We start from the raw sequence: 16,322 nt of genomic DNA on the forward strand, positions 1-16,322 counted from the left end.
CTATATGGGATAGGCAATGTTAAGAGACGTCTCGATTATATATGTGGTTATGGATTGATACTTAAGGGGGGAGAAACTCAAGGATGGATACAACGTTTTAAGTTCATTTGGATTACGTTTTCGGTTATGATTGATTTTGATATAAGGTTTTCCGTTTGCTTGAATACGATTTGGTTTGATAAAACACTTATTTGATTACAAGTTGGTTTGATAAAACATTTATTTGATTATGAATTGGTTTAATAAAATTATATGAACTTTGGTTTTGAGTATATTTTATAAGGTTTTGATTAAATCACTTTCTAAATGTATATATGTAGCTATGTTAAGTAAACTTGGTTTTTATAGCTGATAGTTTCTTATTGAGATTTTTGTCTCACGTTTTTAAATGTTTCTAAATTCTGTCTAAGCCATTTCCCTCCAAATGTTACCCAAACTCAAAAACTCTTTGGCTAGGACTTAGATCTATGTATAAGGATGTTATGTTTTAAATTTCGAATGATTCGGATGGTCGAATCTCCGTGAATCAAAGAAACGGTGGAGAAACGGTTCAGGAACGATAAAAATCACGAACAACAGATAAAGAAGAACATAGAAAAGAAAAGAAGATATATTCGCACCCCACCTCTTGGCAGGTTTGAGATTTATATCCAAATCTGTCACATTACAGGTTTGGTCCTCCATCTTTATATAATCTTTTCAAATTTACTATAAACTTTTAATTTACACCTAAAACCATCAAATTAATTCCAAACTTTTCCTATAGTACCAAATTAATATCATATACCCAATAATTATAATATATACTAATATCAAGACATAAATTCTAGAAATTTAGACACGGAACATCATTTATACAACTCTCAATAATTCTAAACCTCAACCCGATAAAGTTCAACAATAGATATGTACTTTGAATTCGAATATCATTTATTCAAATTAAGATTTCATAACGTATTAAACTCCTATCATAATCTCCAATTTTTAATCAACCTTTCGCTTTCTTAATTACATATATATTAACTTCAAAACTCATCATATCATTTCAAAGTATCCTAACCTTACTTCACATCTGAGATACGTATATTTTTCAGCTAACTATTAAACTCTCAAATATCAATTCCAAGTCATACTAAAGAGAAAAATCAAAACAAAAACCAAATTCTGGTTTAAAGCTAAAATGGCCAACATATGTCGTTTCCAGCATAACTTTTTCATACGGAGTCCGATTAAGGCGATTCAAAAACCCCTGGAAACGTAAGATAAAAATAAAGAACTTTCATTTAGGACTCTATGACAGATAAGAATGCATCCGCCGTATATATCTATCCAAATTTGGCAAAGAGCCAGTTTGGTCCTCCATCTTTATATAATCTTTAAAAATTACTCTAAACTTTTAATTTATACATAAAACCATCTAATCAATCCCAAACTTTTCCTATAGCACCAAATCAAAATCACATACCCAATAATTCTAATATATATTAATATCAATGTATAAATTCTAGAAATTTGGACACGATCGTGACATTAGACCTCACGGCTTTAAAATTACATCTGCATCTATTAGATTCATCTCGTACTAATACCAATTACCAACTTTCCCCCACTTAAAGGGTTCGAATCTCGTAGAATTTCATTGCTTACATCCGTAAGAGAGTATCCAATTACAATTTAGTATTTACATATCTCCGTAATCTTATTTCCCTTTTGTTATTTCCGCACTCTCGCATATTAGGTAAAAGTATCATAACAATGGTGCTGGAAATCCACGAGCTTTCATGAATTCGAGAGGCATCACAAAATATTTTTAGAAAAGCATCGTATAATTTTCTCCCTTCAAGTCGTTGGGGGAAAATTAAGCATCACTAGCCCACCTAAAAATTGGCTCTCTTAGTTAAAGCTTTGTCGCTCACAATATGAAGAACTCGTTTAGTTAAAGCGAGCTCGCCCACTTTGCACAGAACTTGCTTAATTAAGACTCTAATACCAAATGTCACATGGACAATTATGAACTATACCAAATCCTCGTATGGCGCCAAGTCTTTTCCAAACCTTTAGCAATCTACACATCCCTGCCAATACATACTTAGTCATATCGTCTCGGAAGGCTCTACTGAATATAAAACCTCGCCACCGTAAGGGCACACACTTTGGGCTTTCTCGGAGCCCACAGGGTCCATGACTAAATACTCGTCTCCTAGTCCCTTGATGAATTAGGGTGGATCACTTAAGCCAGTGTTGACCACTGACACGGGAGTGGCGGAGATCAAATGTCGAAAGGATCATATACCCTATAGTAGTACTTATACCAACCGCCTCCAATAATCATTGACATTATTCCATTCGACACTTCTCGTCAAAATCTCCTCATAGTCTTAACGTATGCGTTTGAGTTTGTCTAAGGGCCAATTCCTCTCTTAACCTTTGACATCTAACAAAATAGATTTATACTTGATTTTTAAAAATTTAGGACTTAATCGACTAGTTGAGAACATGGACAAAATAGATATATACTTGATTTGATTGATTTTAATCGAAGCTTTGATCTTTCATTATAATACATTAAATTTTTGAATTTTTGAATTTTTTTAGTCCATTAAGTTCGTGATGACTGGAAATCAACTTTGAACATTAATAGAGCATTATTCATTTTATTTGTATTTGAAATTTTTATTTTTATACATCGTGATGTAACTATACAAAAATCATAAAATTAAATCTTATTTCAAGATATAAAGTAACACTCTTTTAACTTATGTCTCATTTTTTTTATAGTTTGTCTGATTTCTCGGTTCGAGCCTCGTCAGAGCCTCTTTAAGTGCATTTTCTCCTAATTAAAGCTTTCTGAGTACACTATGACTCAAATTCGAAATCTAGCTTAAACGATTTAAGACCTTTAACCATCCAAATCAACCTTAATTGATACTTAGAGCTTATTTGATAACCCCAAAAATTACTTAATTTAGTATTTTAAACATTTATTTACATTATAGGTGTTTGGTAACCACAGTGATTCAACTACTTAAAATGTTCAATTAAGTTAAAAATAACTTATTTTAATAAGTCAAAATATTTAATTTAAATTATATTTAACTACTTTTTTTTGAAAGGAAATTGAGAATTACTCGTTAATCGGAGGATAAAATGTCAGAAAACAAAACAGATTCTAGAAAAGGCGGAATCGAAAAGGAAATAAAAGTACTAGCATTGGAAAAGCATTCCTAGCAATAGTATGAGCTACCCTATTCGCTAGTCTGGGACAAAAAGACACGGTAATGTCGTGTCTGTTAGCTAGAAGCAGTTGACAATCTTTTAAAATGTTGCCGAAATCAGAGATGTCCTCATTTGGAGAGTGAAATCCATCCACCATTGTTTTAGCGTTTGTTGCGATAATGACTGATTGCAGGTTGAGTTCCATAATGCATTTGATCCCATGCCAAAGAGCCATAGCCTAGACAATTCGAGGTGAGACTGTAACGATTGCAGAATTTCCAAAGCAGACCTGTAAGGTTTCTGAGGAGTCCCGAACAACACCTCCCCAGCCATACCGACTCTCTTCATGAAATAAAACCGCATCTAAGTTGCACAACAAAAACCCGCCATTTGACACTTTTCAACGGGCTACCTTCAAGACTTAAAATTCAATACCTTCAACACTTATATTCAACTACTAGTTACATCATTTAATACCTTCAACACTTAAAATTCAATATCGATTTTTTTAGCATTTAATTTTAATCTTTATTAAACAACAATTTACTTAGATATTTTCTGAGTTTAATGTAAGAAAGAGTAAATGATTAAAGATACGATAGATTGAAATAAAAGATTCGAAACTCAATCTAAAAAATATCCAAATGATATTTTTTTTCTTTAACAATAACAAAACCTACTTGTGCAACGGATTTGAAAACTAAAAATTTCATAATTAGTTGTAGAAATTATAAGAATTGACTTATTATATTTTGCCAAATTTAGAGACTACTTAATCATAAATATTTAATTATTATTTTAAAAAGATCGAATATTATTTTTAAGAAAGAATTGTTACAACTATAATTATTATCGCTTTTGTTGTTTAATAAAATAAAATAAAAAAAGGTTGGAAAACGCTGCCATTAGTTCATTGAGTAGTAGACAGATAATCAAACAGAGCTAGAGAGAGAGAGGGGGAGAGAATCTATGCCATGGAAGTATCCGCCTAAAGAAATTCAATTACAGTTGAGTTTTTCTTGTTGTTGTTTATCGGTACAACTTACAGAGACGATTCGAGCTGGTTCCATCATCTTTTCATCCCTTATTACTCTCAACTTCCTTTTCTTTTTCTTCATTTCTGAGCGAGAGAGAATTCCAACAAACGTTGGATTCTCTTCTCTTCTCGCTTTTCCGATTATGAATTCCAACTTACCTTCTTCTTCTTTGTCTTCTCGAGTCGTCTCCAACAACAACGACAAGCCTAAGCGGCTCTATCAAGCCTGGAAGGGAAGCAATGTCAGTATCTCTTTCTCTTTCGCCTTTTTTTTTTTGTAATCGTTATTTGGATTGTTTGATCATTAATTGAACTGCTTCTTATTTTCTGATTCTACTGTTTTATTTTTATTCTAGATTCTGTTTTTTTACTAGGTCTGATCATTGCTGTGTTTGAATTACTCTGCATCAATCTTTTTCCTCTTCTTTACACTTTAGAATCCAATATTTGCTACTGGTATTAGAAGCCATACTTGATAATTTGATTTCGTATATAGTTTTTGGTGTATCGTTAGTGGCGGAAGTGCTCTCCAATTCTTGTTAATATCATCATAAGTTTGATGTTAGCGAAATTACTATCTGTTCGCCGAGAACTCTTTGTCTTTCATTTTGTATCAACTGAAAGAAGAAGTTTAGAATATTGATTTAAGCTAATTGTGCATTAAGCATTGGCAACCTAATTTTTTTTCCCACGGACTCTGGCTTTTGCATCAATCTTAATTTGTTAGATTGATATGAATATCATCATGCACGCTCCCTTATATATTGTGCATAAATTTCGATACTCTTTCATGTATAGTATATAGGATATGTACATGTACTGGGCTAAATTTCAGGCTATCAAATTTCGTGAACATGTTGTTCTTCATACTTCTGCTAATATCAGTTTTACATAGGGCTGGAATCTCTCATTTTACCACATACTCTTACCTGTGTCCTGTTGTTCTTTATACTTCTGCTAATATCAGTTTTACATAGTACATGGTTACTATGAAATCCTTTCACTGATCGGGCTTTTTATTAATTTTGTTCTGTCAGAGATTTCTTTGCGGTGGGAGATTGATATTTGGTCCTGATGTGTCATCAATGTTTCTATCCACACTTCTTATCGCCGGACCTGCAGTTGCTTTCTGTGTGAAAACCTATTTAAAGATTGGTGACAAGGACTTTAAACATCATGAATATTGGTATCCTGTCTTAATCGTGTGCGCCGTCCTCACTTTACTAGTAAGTTTCTCATTCTTTGTCTGACCATGGGAACCAGTAAGAATTAGAGAGGTTCATTTTCTCAAGGGAGGAAAGAAGCATAACCATTGGCTGAATTGTTCCCTAACTTGATATGATGGATTTAATATTGATTTCAATACTTCTCATTTTGATACCTGTATCATTATATATAGCTCCCTCTTGATGTAGTGGAATTTTACTCGAAGAATCAGGACATCAATGTTGATTAATTTGCATTTAACTAATAAATGATTTGGTCCTCTACTTCCTTTTTGAGATGTCCTCTATTATGATCTCTTTCTCTAGCATTAAACATAGTATAATTAATTTTCTAGGTCAATGTGAGGGACTTGCAAATAATGACTGTTGTTGACTGCTTATTTTCCATACTCAACTAAAACATCTATTTAGGCTTGATCACAGTAAATATTTGAAGTTTTTATTTATGGAAAGCTGCATATGATGATAAGTTCTTGTTAGCTGCTTTGTCCTATGTCATCAACTACCTTGTTTTCGTCAATCTTGTAGCCTGTATATGTTCTATCTTCGTTATTATATGCTTCTGCCAAGGGTGGGATTAAACCATCTCAATATTGTTTTCTAACTTGTATGCTTTGGGTGCCACGACGCAGGTCCTTGTTTTTCCTTTTTCCTTTTTTCTTTATTTATTTTTCCTTTTTTATTTCGTCTCACTATTGAAGTGTCATCATTGCTGAATAGCTCGTTAAGAATTTTGTTATAGTCGTTCATTCGTTGCTGCATTATAATATGCTGAAATATAAATACATATATTTTAATTAAGTAACAGTTTCATTATTAGTTCTTCTCTTAGGTTGTATTTTGCTTAATTACTAGAGTTAGAAGATAATTTGCAACAATAGCTTCTTATTGCATGTGGAAGTTAAGATTTTGATAATAATTTCAATTTCTCTACAGGATTTAGCGTTTCTTTTATTGACCTCGAGTAGAGATCCTGGAATAGTCAGTAGAAGCTCACGGCCTCCTGAATCAGATGAAACACTTTACATGAATACACCTTCAATGGAATGGGTCAACGGTAGAACTCCCCATTTAAAACTACCCCGGACGAAAGATGTGATGGTGAATGGCCATGCGGTAAAAGTTAAATACTGCGATACTTGTTTTCTATATCGTCCTCCCCGTGCATCTCATTGTTCAATCTGCAACAACTGTGTCCAAAGGTTCGATCATCATTGTCCATGGGTTGGTCAGTGCATTGGAATAGTAAGTTCAAATTTTATTACAATCTCATATTTCTTGGAAAAGAATTGTAGATTGGATGCTATTGCTTAATAACTTCCATTCTTTGTTTCTTTGACTGTTTTTACTTCATTTATGGGATACTTCAAATGCATATGGATATTTGGGTATGAGGCTTTGTATATAGAATAAACAATTAAAAACGAGAGAAAAAAAGAACAGAGAAGTACTCTTGTGGTAGGGAGCCCCTAAACATTGGAGTGAAATGTAGTGATCCTTAGAGATATTTACTATCAATATCGGTATTCTTAACAGTCTGTGAATAAGCATAATGACTGTCATCAATTGATAGTGGATCTTAATCTGACATTTATTGCAAATTGCTATATTTCTGTAAGGAACTAACACCAATGCCACTTTTTTTGATATGGCTTGCAGCGCAACTATCGGTTCTTCTTCATGTTTATATCGACAGCAACTATCTTGTGTGTATATGTCTTTGTGTTTTCTTGGATTCACATCCTCAGTTCAAAGAAGCATATTTGGAAAGCAATATCAGGGGATATCCTCTCCGATTTTCTCATAATCTACTGCTTCATAGCTGTATGGTTCGTCGGTGGCCTAACGATTTTCCATTCCTATTTAATTTGCACAAACCAGGTGACTATCTTAAGACTCTAAATGTGTTAAAGCTTTAGATGAGGATAAATACTTTTTCTGTTTCATAACATCTTGATATATGATTATATCTAGCATCAGGCAGTTAAATTCATACTCGATAGATTATTGAATTTTGATACTTCCAATATAATTATTTACATGCTATGGTTCCTTTGGAGGTAATAATTTTACGTAGTATAATTATGTTTAATAATATATGATGATGTCACTGATGTTTCCTAGTAGAGTTATTCTATGATGTCATGTCATGTGTGTGTATTTATTCAATTTTGCATGTAGTTATCATGGGTGTATATATGTATACATGCACGTTTTCTGCAGAATTGATTTCGGAACATTTTGAATTCCATCTGAAGAATTGACATGGGCATAATTTCTACTTTTATATTCTTTCTATGTCCTTTTAGATTCATTTTAGTTAGATGGTTCTCCAGAAACAAGTGTTCTTTGTTACATTCTGAGTGGCCTATATTTGTATCATTCTGGAAGCTTTGGGTGTCAATTCTGAAGGAGATTTTGTGGCATGGGAAATATAAATGTTAAATGGAATAGGCCTAAGCAAATATCCCATGATTAAGATTTGCTTTAAGCACCGATTTTTTCGCTGTGTCCAATTTCATGGTTGTTACCCTAATTAAGATAAGATATTGTACTGGAGTTTGATGACCCCTTCTTCCACTGCGTGATGTAAACAATCACTTTGATTGAGCTTTCCTTGATTCCTCTCATTATATTTTCTTGAATCCTCAAGTTCATATGCCTTTAAAACAAACTAACAAATTAGTGACACACAGCACCATTTGTTTAGTCTGCATAATGTAAGTGTTTACTTATGGTGTAGCTTTACTTGACTTCTCTCATTGTATTTTCTTGAATCCTCAAGTGCTCTATCATATATATTAAGATGCCCAAGGACTATTAAAACCAGAAGAAACCAAAATCCCTATGTATGGAGAAGAGGATTTCGGGCAACGATAAATAAAGTTGTATTTTGTTTATTTTCAAATAGTGTTTTTATAGTTGGTTTTGTTAAAGTAATCCATGTAGTCATCCTATCTCAGTTTTTCTATATAAGCTTGAGGATAGAATGTCAAGTGCGCTGTTGTGATCCTTTGTGTTCGTGCTTTCTTTTATAACTTGGGTGAATTGATTTTTACTTGTCAAGGGACCAATTAAACTTAAGACATCCTTTTCCATTGATGTATTTTGTCAAACTTTTAATATATTTTGTTTCTTCTCTTGTGCAGACCACATATGAGAATTTCCGTTACCGATATGATAAGAAGGAGAATCCATATAATAGGGGAACGGTAAACAATATTATGGAAGTATTTTTTACCAAGATTCCACCTTCAATGAATAAGTTCCGATCATTTGTGGAAGAAGATGAAAGTATTGTTGCCACACCAGCAATGCCAAGCTTTGGGGATGGTTTTGCAAACTCAAAAGAGAAAATTGACATTGAAATGGGTACTAAGAATTCTGAAGGTAGTAATTATTCCCTTCCAGAAATTCTGCGTAATTTGGATTATGATGATGAAGATGATTCAGAGGATAATATCAAGCCAAAGCAGGGAGAAGGAAAGCAATATTCCGGCTCATTCTTTCCCAATGACCAAGAAGAAAAAGAATCACTTCAATTTTTTGTTGGTAAAGATGAAATGAGGGCATCTATACAAGGCTCACATGTTTATGATGGACTTAAAGATTCTGCATTAAGCTCGAGATACTCTATGGAAATTGGAGATGGCATTAGAGGGTGCTCGCAAAGATCTAATGCAGAAGTTGAAGTTGAAGTTGGAAAGTCAGCAGCAAGTTCCGAAACTGAAGCTGAAGCTGAAGTAACCAAAGCTGCAAATTCTTCCTATGTTGAAGATGAAGTGAGGGATGCTACTACGAATTCTATTGTTGTAGATGTGACAGAAAATACAGCATCAAATGATGATCTTAGTTTTCGCCCATCAACATAGCAAAGCTATTCAAGCATAGAGGTACATGATATTGCCTTTACTTCTAGCTTACTGATGAGAAAAATCTTCAAGTTTTTCTTTTTCATATCCTATTCTTTTATTACCTAGCCTATAATGTTAAAATGTTCCCTTGAACTTATCAGCAGAATCCATTTTACCCGAAATTACTTTGGAGCCAAATTAGCCAATTGCTGTAAATTTATTGACAAGTTTGCGAAAATATTGAGAATAGAAAAACTACTACAACAACAAAGCCTTAGTCAACAATCAAACACAATCTGGAAAGATCCAATCTGAACACTGACTGAGCAGCTAGAAGAATCAGATTTTAGTGATAATCATCTAAGATCCTTAAGATAATTATAAAATAATAGTTAATAATCCTAATTAAAGCGTCCAATATCTATCTGTGAACTTTGTTCTCTGTTTGTTCTGGTTCTTCCCTTACTTACCATTAACCTATCTCATGACAGGAGTTGCTTCAAACATAAAATTCTGAAGTCTTAAGTTGATTCTGTGAACTCGGAGGATCGGACGCTTCAAAGGGCTGTAAGTTGGTTTGTGAGGATTGATTGTATGCTAGCCAAGCCTGTCAATATTTCTTTCCAATATGGAAAAAAAGGAATTTGATAAAAAAAAGAATTCCAGTCTATTTTTTTTACACAAATCAAGATCATGTTTGTTGCAATTTACAAAATGGGATCCATTGCAATGAAATAATGCTGAAACCGGCTTTGAATGTAAATTGGATTGAACATGATTAGCAGGATTTTGTTTTGTTCCATTGGTTTTCATTTGGAGGTGGTGTGAAGTTAATTTGTGTTCATTTTTATTAGAATTAGCACCATAATTTCAGAACCATTTGTAGTCTTTGGTTAGAGTTGTAAAATATGAATATTCAAATCAGCTCCAGTTTTCGGATTCAACTAGTTTATCAAACCATTTCTTCATTTCTTCCTTTAATGTTGATAATAATTCAGCAAAAGAATTTGAATACTTGTGTGTTATTTACTCCTCAACATTACCATAAGTTTTAAGATTGCCATAAATTTATAATGTGTTTTGATACTACGGTTTGAGTTTCAATTTGGTCACAATGTTAATAACTTTGGTGCCAAAATTGTCACGTAAGTGTTTTGTCAAATAAGTAAATATATGTATTTGCACCGGAATAATTAATATTCTGATCTAATCGATTGTTTTGGAACCTAAATTAGCATGGTTTTCAAGTCGAACTGGTGAAGGCAGAGAATTAAAGCCCGCTCGGTTCACCTGTTTACTATTGCTGTTTTGAAATTTTATTAAACATTTTTTTTTATCTCATGTTTAGAATTAAAAGGTAAATGGCAGTCCGAGAAATGGAAAAAAACGGGCACTTAGAAGTTCAACTGGGTTGAACCGGTTTTCAAATAATAATTTATTTATGTCATTTAAGTTTTTAACATATTAAAATGTAACATTTCAATAACAATTTAATAAATTAAGTGATGAGGAAACGAACTTGGGGTTCACTAGAAGGTCCACCTGTGCCGGGAGCGGTCTCTTGAAGACACTCCGACAATCAAGTTAGTATAAGAGGAGTTAAGAGAGATAAAGTGTAAGGACTAGAGAGAGAAAAAGTTATACCCTTAAGAGTTATCTGCATTGGAGTATTTATAGGTTCCGTATAAGATGAGGTATCAACCGACCCTAATGTCCTTGGATGTGGGTGTTGTTTAGAGGACTTCTTCCAAGAGTCCACGCTCAGTGGGGGCTTGAAGCCGATGGGTGGGATCGATGTCGAGACTACTGGTCGACTTCACAAAAGTTAAATTTTTTGAATATGTTGATAATATGAAATAAAATATCATAATAGAGTTTTCATATAATTATAAAGTCTTAACATAATATATTAAGAAACTAGTATTTTGTTAAAAACATCTTCAAGAGTTCTTAATCCATTCTCTAAAAACTTACATGTCATCTCTAACAATACTCTTCATACTCACTCTTTATTTATAAATAAATATTAGGGGCAAGCCCTCCGAACCCAACGTATCACCTTTATATATATTTAAGAAAATAACTTGACTAACTCAATTAAATCCATTTGATCAAAATTGTTAATCAGCAGAACATCTTGCACAAATAAAAAATTGAAGCTAAATTTGAAATCTTCCATACAAAATTTATGAATCTTCAACATAATGCTTTTTTGATTCTTGTCTTGGCTCCTCAATCTTAAAGCACATCTGTAATTTCCTCAATCCTTCAAGCTCCATAGCCACTTCCCTCATAGTTGGCCTCATTTTCCCAATAGATTTCAAACATCTTGTTGCAAGTTCTGCAATGGCTTCAACATCTTCTTTCCTTGCTTCTCTAGCAACTACCGGATCCAAAATCCGAACAAGGCAATCCTCCTCAGTCGATGAAAGGAAATGTCCGACAAGGTTCCTCTCATCTTCAGTCCTGTCAAATGAAATCGGCTTTTCTCCGGTCAATAGCTCTATTAACACAACTCCGAAGCTATAAACATCACTCTTATCCGTGAACTGGCTTGTGTAGAAGTATTCCGGATCTAAGTATCCGAATGTTCCTTGTACAACAGTAGTTAAATGAGTTCTGTCATATGGGATTGATCTTGAGGTTCCGAAATCTGATACTTTCGCGCTGTATTTCTCGTCTAAAAGTATGTTTGAAGACTTGATATCGCGGTGAAATATTGGAAATGATGCCGAAGAATGCATGTATGCTACTGCTCCAGCAACTTCACTTGCTATTCGGAAACGATCTTCCCACGAAAGCTCACTATTTTCTTCGTGAATGTGGCTCGAAAGGGTTCCATTCGGGATGAACTCGTAGACGAGTAATGGAAACTGTGTTTCCAAGCAACATCCGAGTAGTTTCACAATGTTCCTATGATTGATTTGGGATAATATGACTACTTCGTTTATGAACTGTTCGATCTGGCTTTTCGCAATAGTTCTTGATCTCTTTACAGCTACTATGTTACCGTCGGGTAGCATTCCTTTATAGACAGTCCCGTAGCCTCCCTGGCCGAGAAATCTGCTTTCATTGTAGTTGTCTGTCGCTCTTTCCAGCTCTTCTTCTGTAAATATTCTTGTCTTTTGACCTCCTCCGCCTGAGGAGAGACGCTGCTGCAACAGGAACCCGCCATTCTGCTCGAAAAGTCTCTGTTTACGGATTCTGTTTCTTCTTTCCTTCACGAAGTGATATAGCTTATAGTTGCAAAGGATTATAGACAAAAGTCCGATACCAATGCCGACACCTGAAATATATATCGGACTAATTAGTATCAACATACACAATCCGTTTAGTTTAACTGTTCGAGGCAGATAATATCTATGGTGCACGGAAACAGACACATAGAAACATTATTTCAAGACATAAAACTAAGACAGAAACAGAAACTGAAATAGGCACGAAACGCAGAAACACTACTACAGAGACGTTATATAGCTGTTTAGTTTAACTGAAATAGATACCAGACTAATTAGTATCAACATATTCTATTATTTATGTTGCACGGAAACAGAAGCAGATACTCCAAAACACTATTTCTTAAACATAGCCTTGACAGGAAAATGGGAACGGAGACGGAAACTGAAACAGAAACATGCATAAAACGCAGAAACGCTACTAAAGAGGCGTTATATAGATGTTTATCGAAAAAAATTCAAACAGCAGCGGATAATACTATCGATGCATACCTAAAAGCGAAACGAATTTGACAGGAAACTTTTTTCCATCAAGTTTGCAGCTACCATCTGCAAGAGATCCATTAGAACATTGACAGAACAAACTCCCCGGATTAGCAATACAACTATCACTTTTAAGCGGAACTAAAAGAGGCGTAAAAGGGTATATAAGTTCATCCTGCGAAAGTCTATTCGCCTCCAAAACACTCGTTGGATCGACCCCGAAAGACTTCCCAATTGACGGTATAGTATCCCACCAAGTAACCATATACATCAACAAAGTAAGCACACCATCAGCAATCTGGTTCCGGCTCGGACAAGCACACCTAACCGGAACCAAAAGTTCCATGTCAACACTTAAATTCGTTTCGGGGGAGTTTTCGTTCTGATCTCGGATAGCTTGGCAAGTAGAAAGGCCTTGAAAAGTGTTATTAGCTATAAGAAAAAACGTTTCAAGTGAAGATTTGACAGTGTAAGTAGCATTATGTTGGAAGTAACCATCAATACATGAACAAGAAACAGGAAGTGTAATTAGTGTTTCGGGTTGAATTGTTGTGTTGATTGATGGAATGTTGTTGATCAAGGCGATCCTCGCGGGCTCTGAGCCTACGAGACGAGCAATGGAGACGGGGGAATTGTAAGGCGGACGGGCGAGGAATGTTAGGAATGATTGGCAAGCTACTTGGTCTATGCTGCTGCAGGAAAAGCCTCTGGAGATTGGAGAAGTTTGGTCACAGTTGAGGTTTTGTTGTGCAATGTATTCTTGTTGCGAATTTGATGAGTGATAATTTAGAAAAATAAGTATGATTAAGAATAATAATGATGATGATGATGGTAGATTCATTGTTCATTAATTTTTTGATCATGGATTTTGGGTTAATAATTGGGAGTTTTATAAAGAAAATCTTGATTAGTTGCAGGTCTAAGACGTTATTCCAAATAATTTGACCTCAGAACTGCAATGCTTAAACTAATTTAGTCAATTTTGCCAACTCTAATCATTGTTAATTTATAAGATTAAATTGTTATTTAACTTTCTGGGTTGTTTCGACTTTTCGGAGGAGCATTTCACTCCAAACAAGAATAGACCAAGTAGCTTGGTAAAGAGCGTTTTGGGATAAAAAGAGCGGTTTTGACCAATTTTAGAGGTTTGACCACTGAAACCGCTGATTGGAGTGTTTGATGGAGAGAGGTTTGGGAGAGAGTTTTGGGATGAAAACGCTAATTTAGAAAAAGCTCTTAAAAGGAGTTTTTTCAATTAGCGTTTTGGAATATTAAAATTAATGGACTTCTTTAACCCTAATGTAATCAGCTAACAGCTAATGTAATCAGCTAACAACTAACAGCTAATTCCTGTTTATATAACAACAGCTTTTAGCTTTTTTATTTTGTTGGAAACAGCAGTGTTTTGGAGCTTAAAAATTTGTTTGTATTTATCTCATGTAGATAAAATTATCTTTCTTATTTTTGCAAAACATGTTTCTTCTTTAAGGTTATTTATACGAGCATCTTTTAGTGTTTTACTCCAAACTGTATGAAATATAATGTTTGGTTAGGTTTAGATAAGATCAACTTTTAGCTTTTTTTTTTAATGGAAATAGTAGCATTTTGAAGTGAAAAACTGTCTGTATTTATTTGATGTTGACAAAATTATATTTTTTAATTCTAAAAAAAATTGAACAAAATTTTACTTTGTTCTTAATTATTATTTAGTTATTTTTATTAATTTTTGTATTACTAGAATAGTTAATAATTTGTTTATTAATTAATTTAAATCATGTCACATTAGATATTTCATACATTAACAACAACATATTTAAAAGAAGAACTGGGCAACCGCCGCCGCTAGTCTCTCTCGACTGAAACCTTTTGGGCAACCGCCGCCGCCTGCGCTACCCTAGCCGCGTCGTCGCCGATCGGTGGTCGCCGGTGAGAGTGGTCCTTCCGATTCAGTGAAGGTTAGTCTCTGAAGTGAGAGAGTCGTGTTGTTTTGTGATTTCTGTGTTGCGATTTAGGTTTTCGTTTTGGGCGTTTAGGAGATTTCGTGTTTCTTGATCTTGTTTCAGCATTGAAGTTTAGTTTTGGCGTGAGAGAGATGTGTCGGTCTGTGATTTATACGTCTGTAATGTAGTTACGGTTTGGGCTTTGAGGCGTTTTCTTTCTTCTGACCTTGATTCTGATTTTGTGTTGGGTGGGGAAGGAGCTGTTGTGGTGAGGGCGGAGGAGAAGGAGGGCAGACCGTTGTGGCTGTGGTGTATTGAGCGGAATCTTGTGTTGTCGGATTCGGGTTCAGTCGGGTTTGAAGGAGTGGCTGTGATTGGAGGATTCTGGCTGTATCTGAGTGTCTGGAATTACACAAGGGGTTCAGGGATTCAGTTTTATGTCTAATGGATAGGGAAATGGAGAGGCTTCGGATTGCAGGAGAGGAAGGGGGGCATCTTGAGTTAATTGCTCCGCCTACAGCAGAGGTGGTTGTGGATGAGGGACTCCGATTCTTGGGACGATTTGTTGCGGACAGACCACTAAATTTCTTGAGTATGAAAAACAGAATGGCAGTCTTGTGGAGACCGGTTAGAGGAGTCGACATTCAAGAGGTAAGTCCTAACCTTTACTCCTTTGAATTCTTTCACCCAATTGACAAGGATAGGGTGTTAGCTGGAGGTCCCTGGTCTTTTGACAATTATGTGTTGATTATGAATGTCTGGAATTTTGGTGTCCATGTGGATGATGTGAATTTACTGAAGTACTCTATCTGGGTGCAAATCTATGGGTTACCTGTGGGGACTATGTCTGAGCTAGTAGGCAAACAGTTAGGCAACTTCCTTGGGTCTTTTGAGGAATATGATATGAATAATAATACTGGTATTCATAGACAATTTATGCGTATCAGAGTCAACCTAGACAGTGAGCGTCCGTTGAAAAGATTTAAGAAAATAAAGAGCACAGGAAATGTTTGGTCTCTAGCAACCTTTAAGTATGAACGGCTTGGGATTTTTTGCTATGTGTGTGGCTGCCTGGGCCATACAGAACGCTTTTGTGAAAAAAATTTCAACGTGCAGGGGGGGGGGGGGGGGGAAATTCAGAGAGAATGGGGGGAATGGCTAAAGGCCTCAATAAGAAGAAGGGGGGACCAAAGTGGGGCGAAATGGTTAAGAGAGAGCATTGGGGGCAGTGTAGTAGGAGGGAGCCAGAGGGGGTTTGGAGGGAGTAGGGGAGGAGGAATGGGGATCATGAGGGACATAACTAATACAGGGAGAGAGGTGAGGGGACCGAC

General features: G+C 35.0%; 2 protein-coding genes across 2 annotated transcripts; one reads left to right on the forward strand and one right to left on the reverse strand.

The window, feature by feature from the left end:
- The first annotated feature begins 4,107 nt into the window (after window positions 1–4,107).
- LOC136206504 (probable protein S-acyltransferase 4) lies at window positions 4,108–10,132 on the forward strand. The gene is made up of 6 exons (XM_065997577.1): window positions 4,108–4,494; window positions 5,290–5,478; window positions 6,415–6,723; window positions 7,138–7,359; window positions 8,628–9,371; window positions 9,824–10,132. The coding sequence occupies exons 1-5, from the start codon at window positions 4,186–4,188 to the stop codon at window positions 9,348–9,350; spliced, it is 1,752 nt and encodes a 583-aa protein (XP_065853649.1). The 5' UTR covers window positions 4,108–4,185; the 3' UTR covers window positions 9,351–9,371; window positions 9,824–10,132.
- A 1,182-nt stretch (window positions 10,133–11,314) lies between these two features.
- Window positions 11,315–13,915, reverse strand: LOC136206011 (wall-associated receptor kinase-like 22). The gene is made up of 2 exons (XM_065996905.1): window positions 13,061–13,915; window positions 11,315–12,618 (listed from the first exon to the last, which is right to left on the reverse strand). The coding sequence occupies exons 1-2, from the start codon at window positions 13,890–13,892 to the stop codon at window positions 11,519–11,521; spliced, it is 1,932 nt and encodes a 643-aa protein (XP_065852977.1). The 5' UTR covers window positions 13,893–13,915; the 3' UTR covers window positions 11,315–11,518.
- Window positions 13,916–16,322: the final 2,407 nt, after the last annotated feature.

Source organism: Euphorbia lathyris, chromosome 9, assembly GCF_963576675.1.
Source record: "Euphorbia lathyris chromosome 9, ddEupLath1.1, whole genome shotgun sequence".
Lineage (NCBI taxonomy): Eukaryota > Viridiplantae > Streptophyta > Magnoliopsida > Malpighiales > Euphorbiaceae > Euphorbia > Euphorbia lathyris.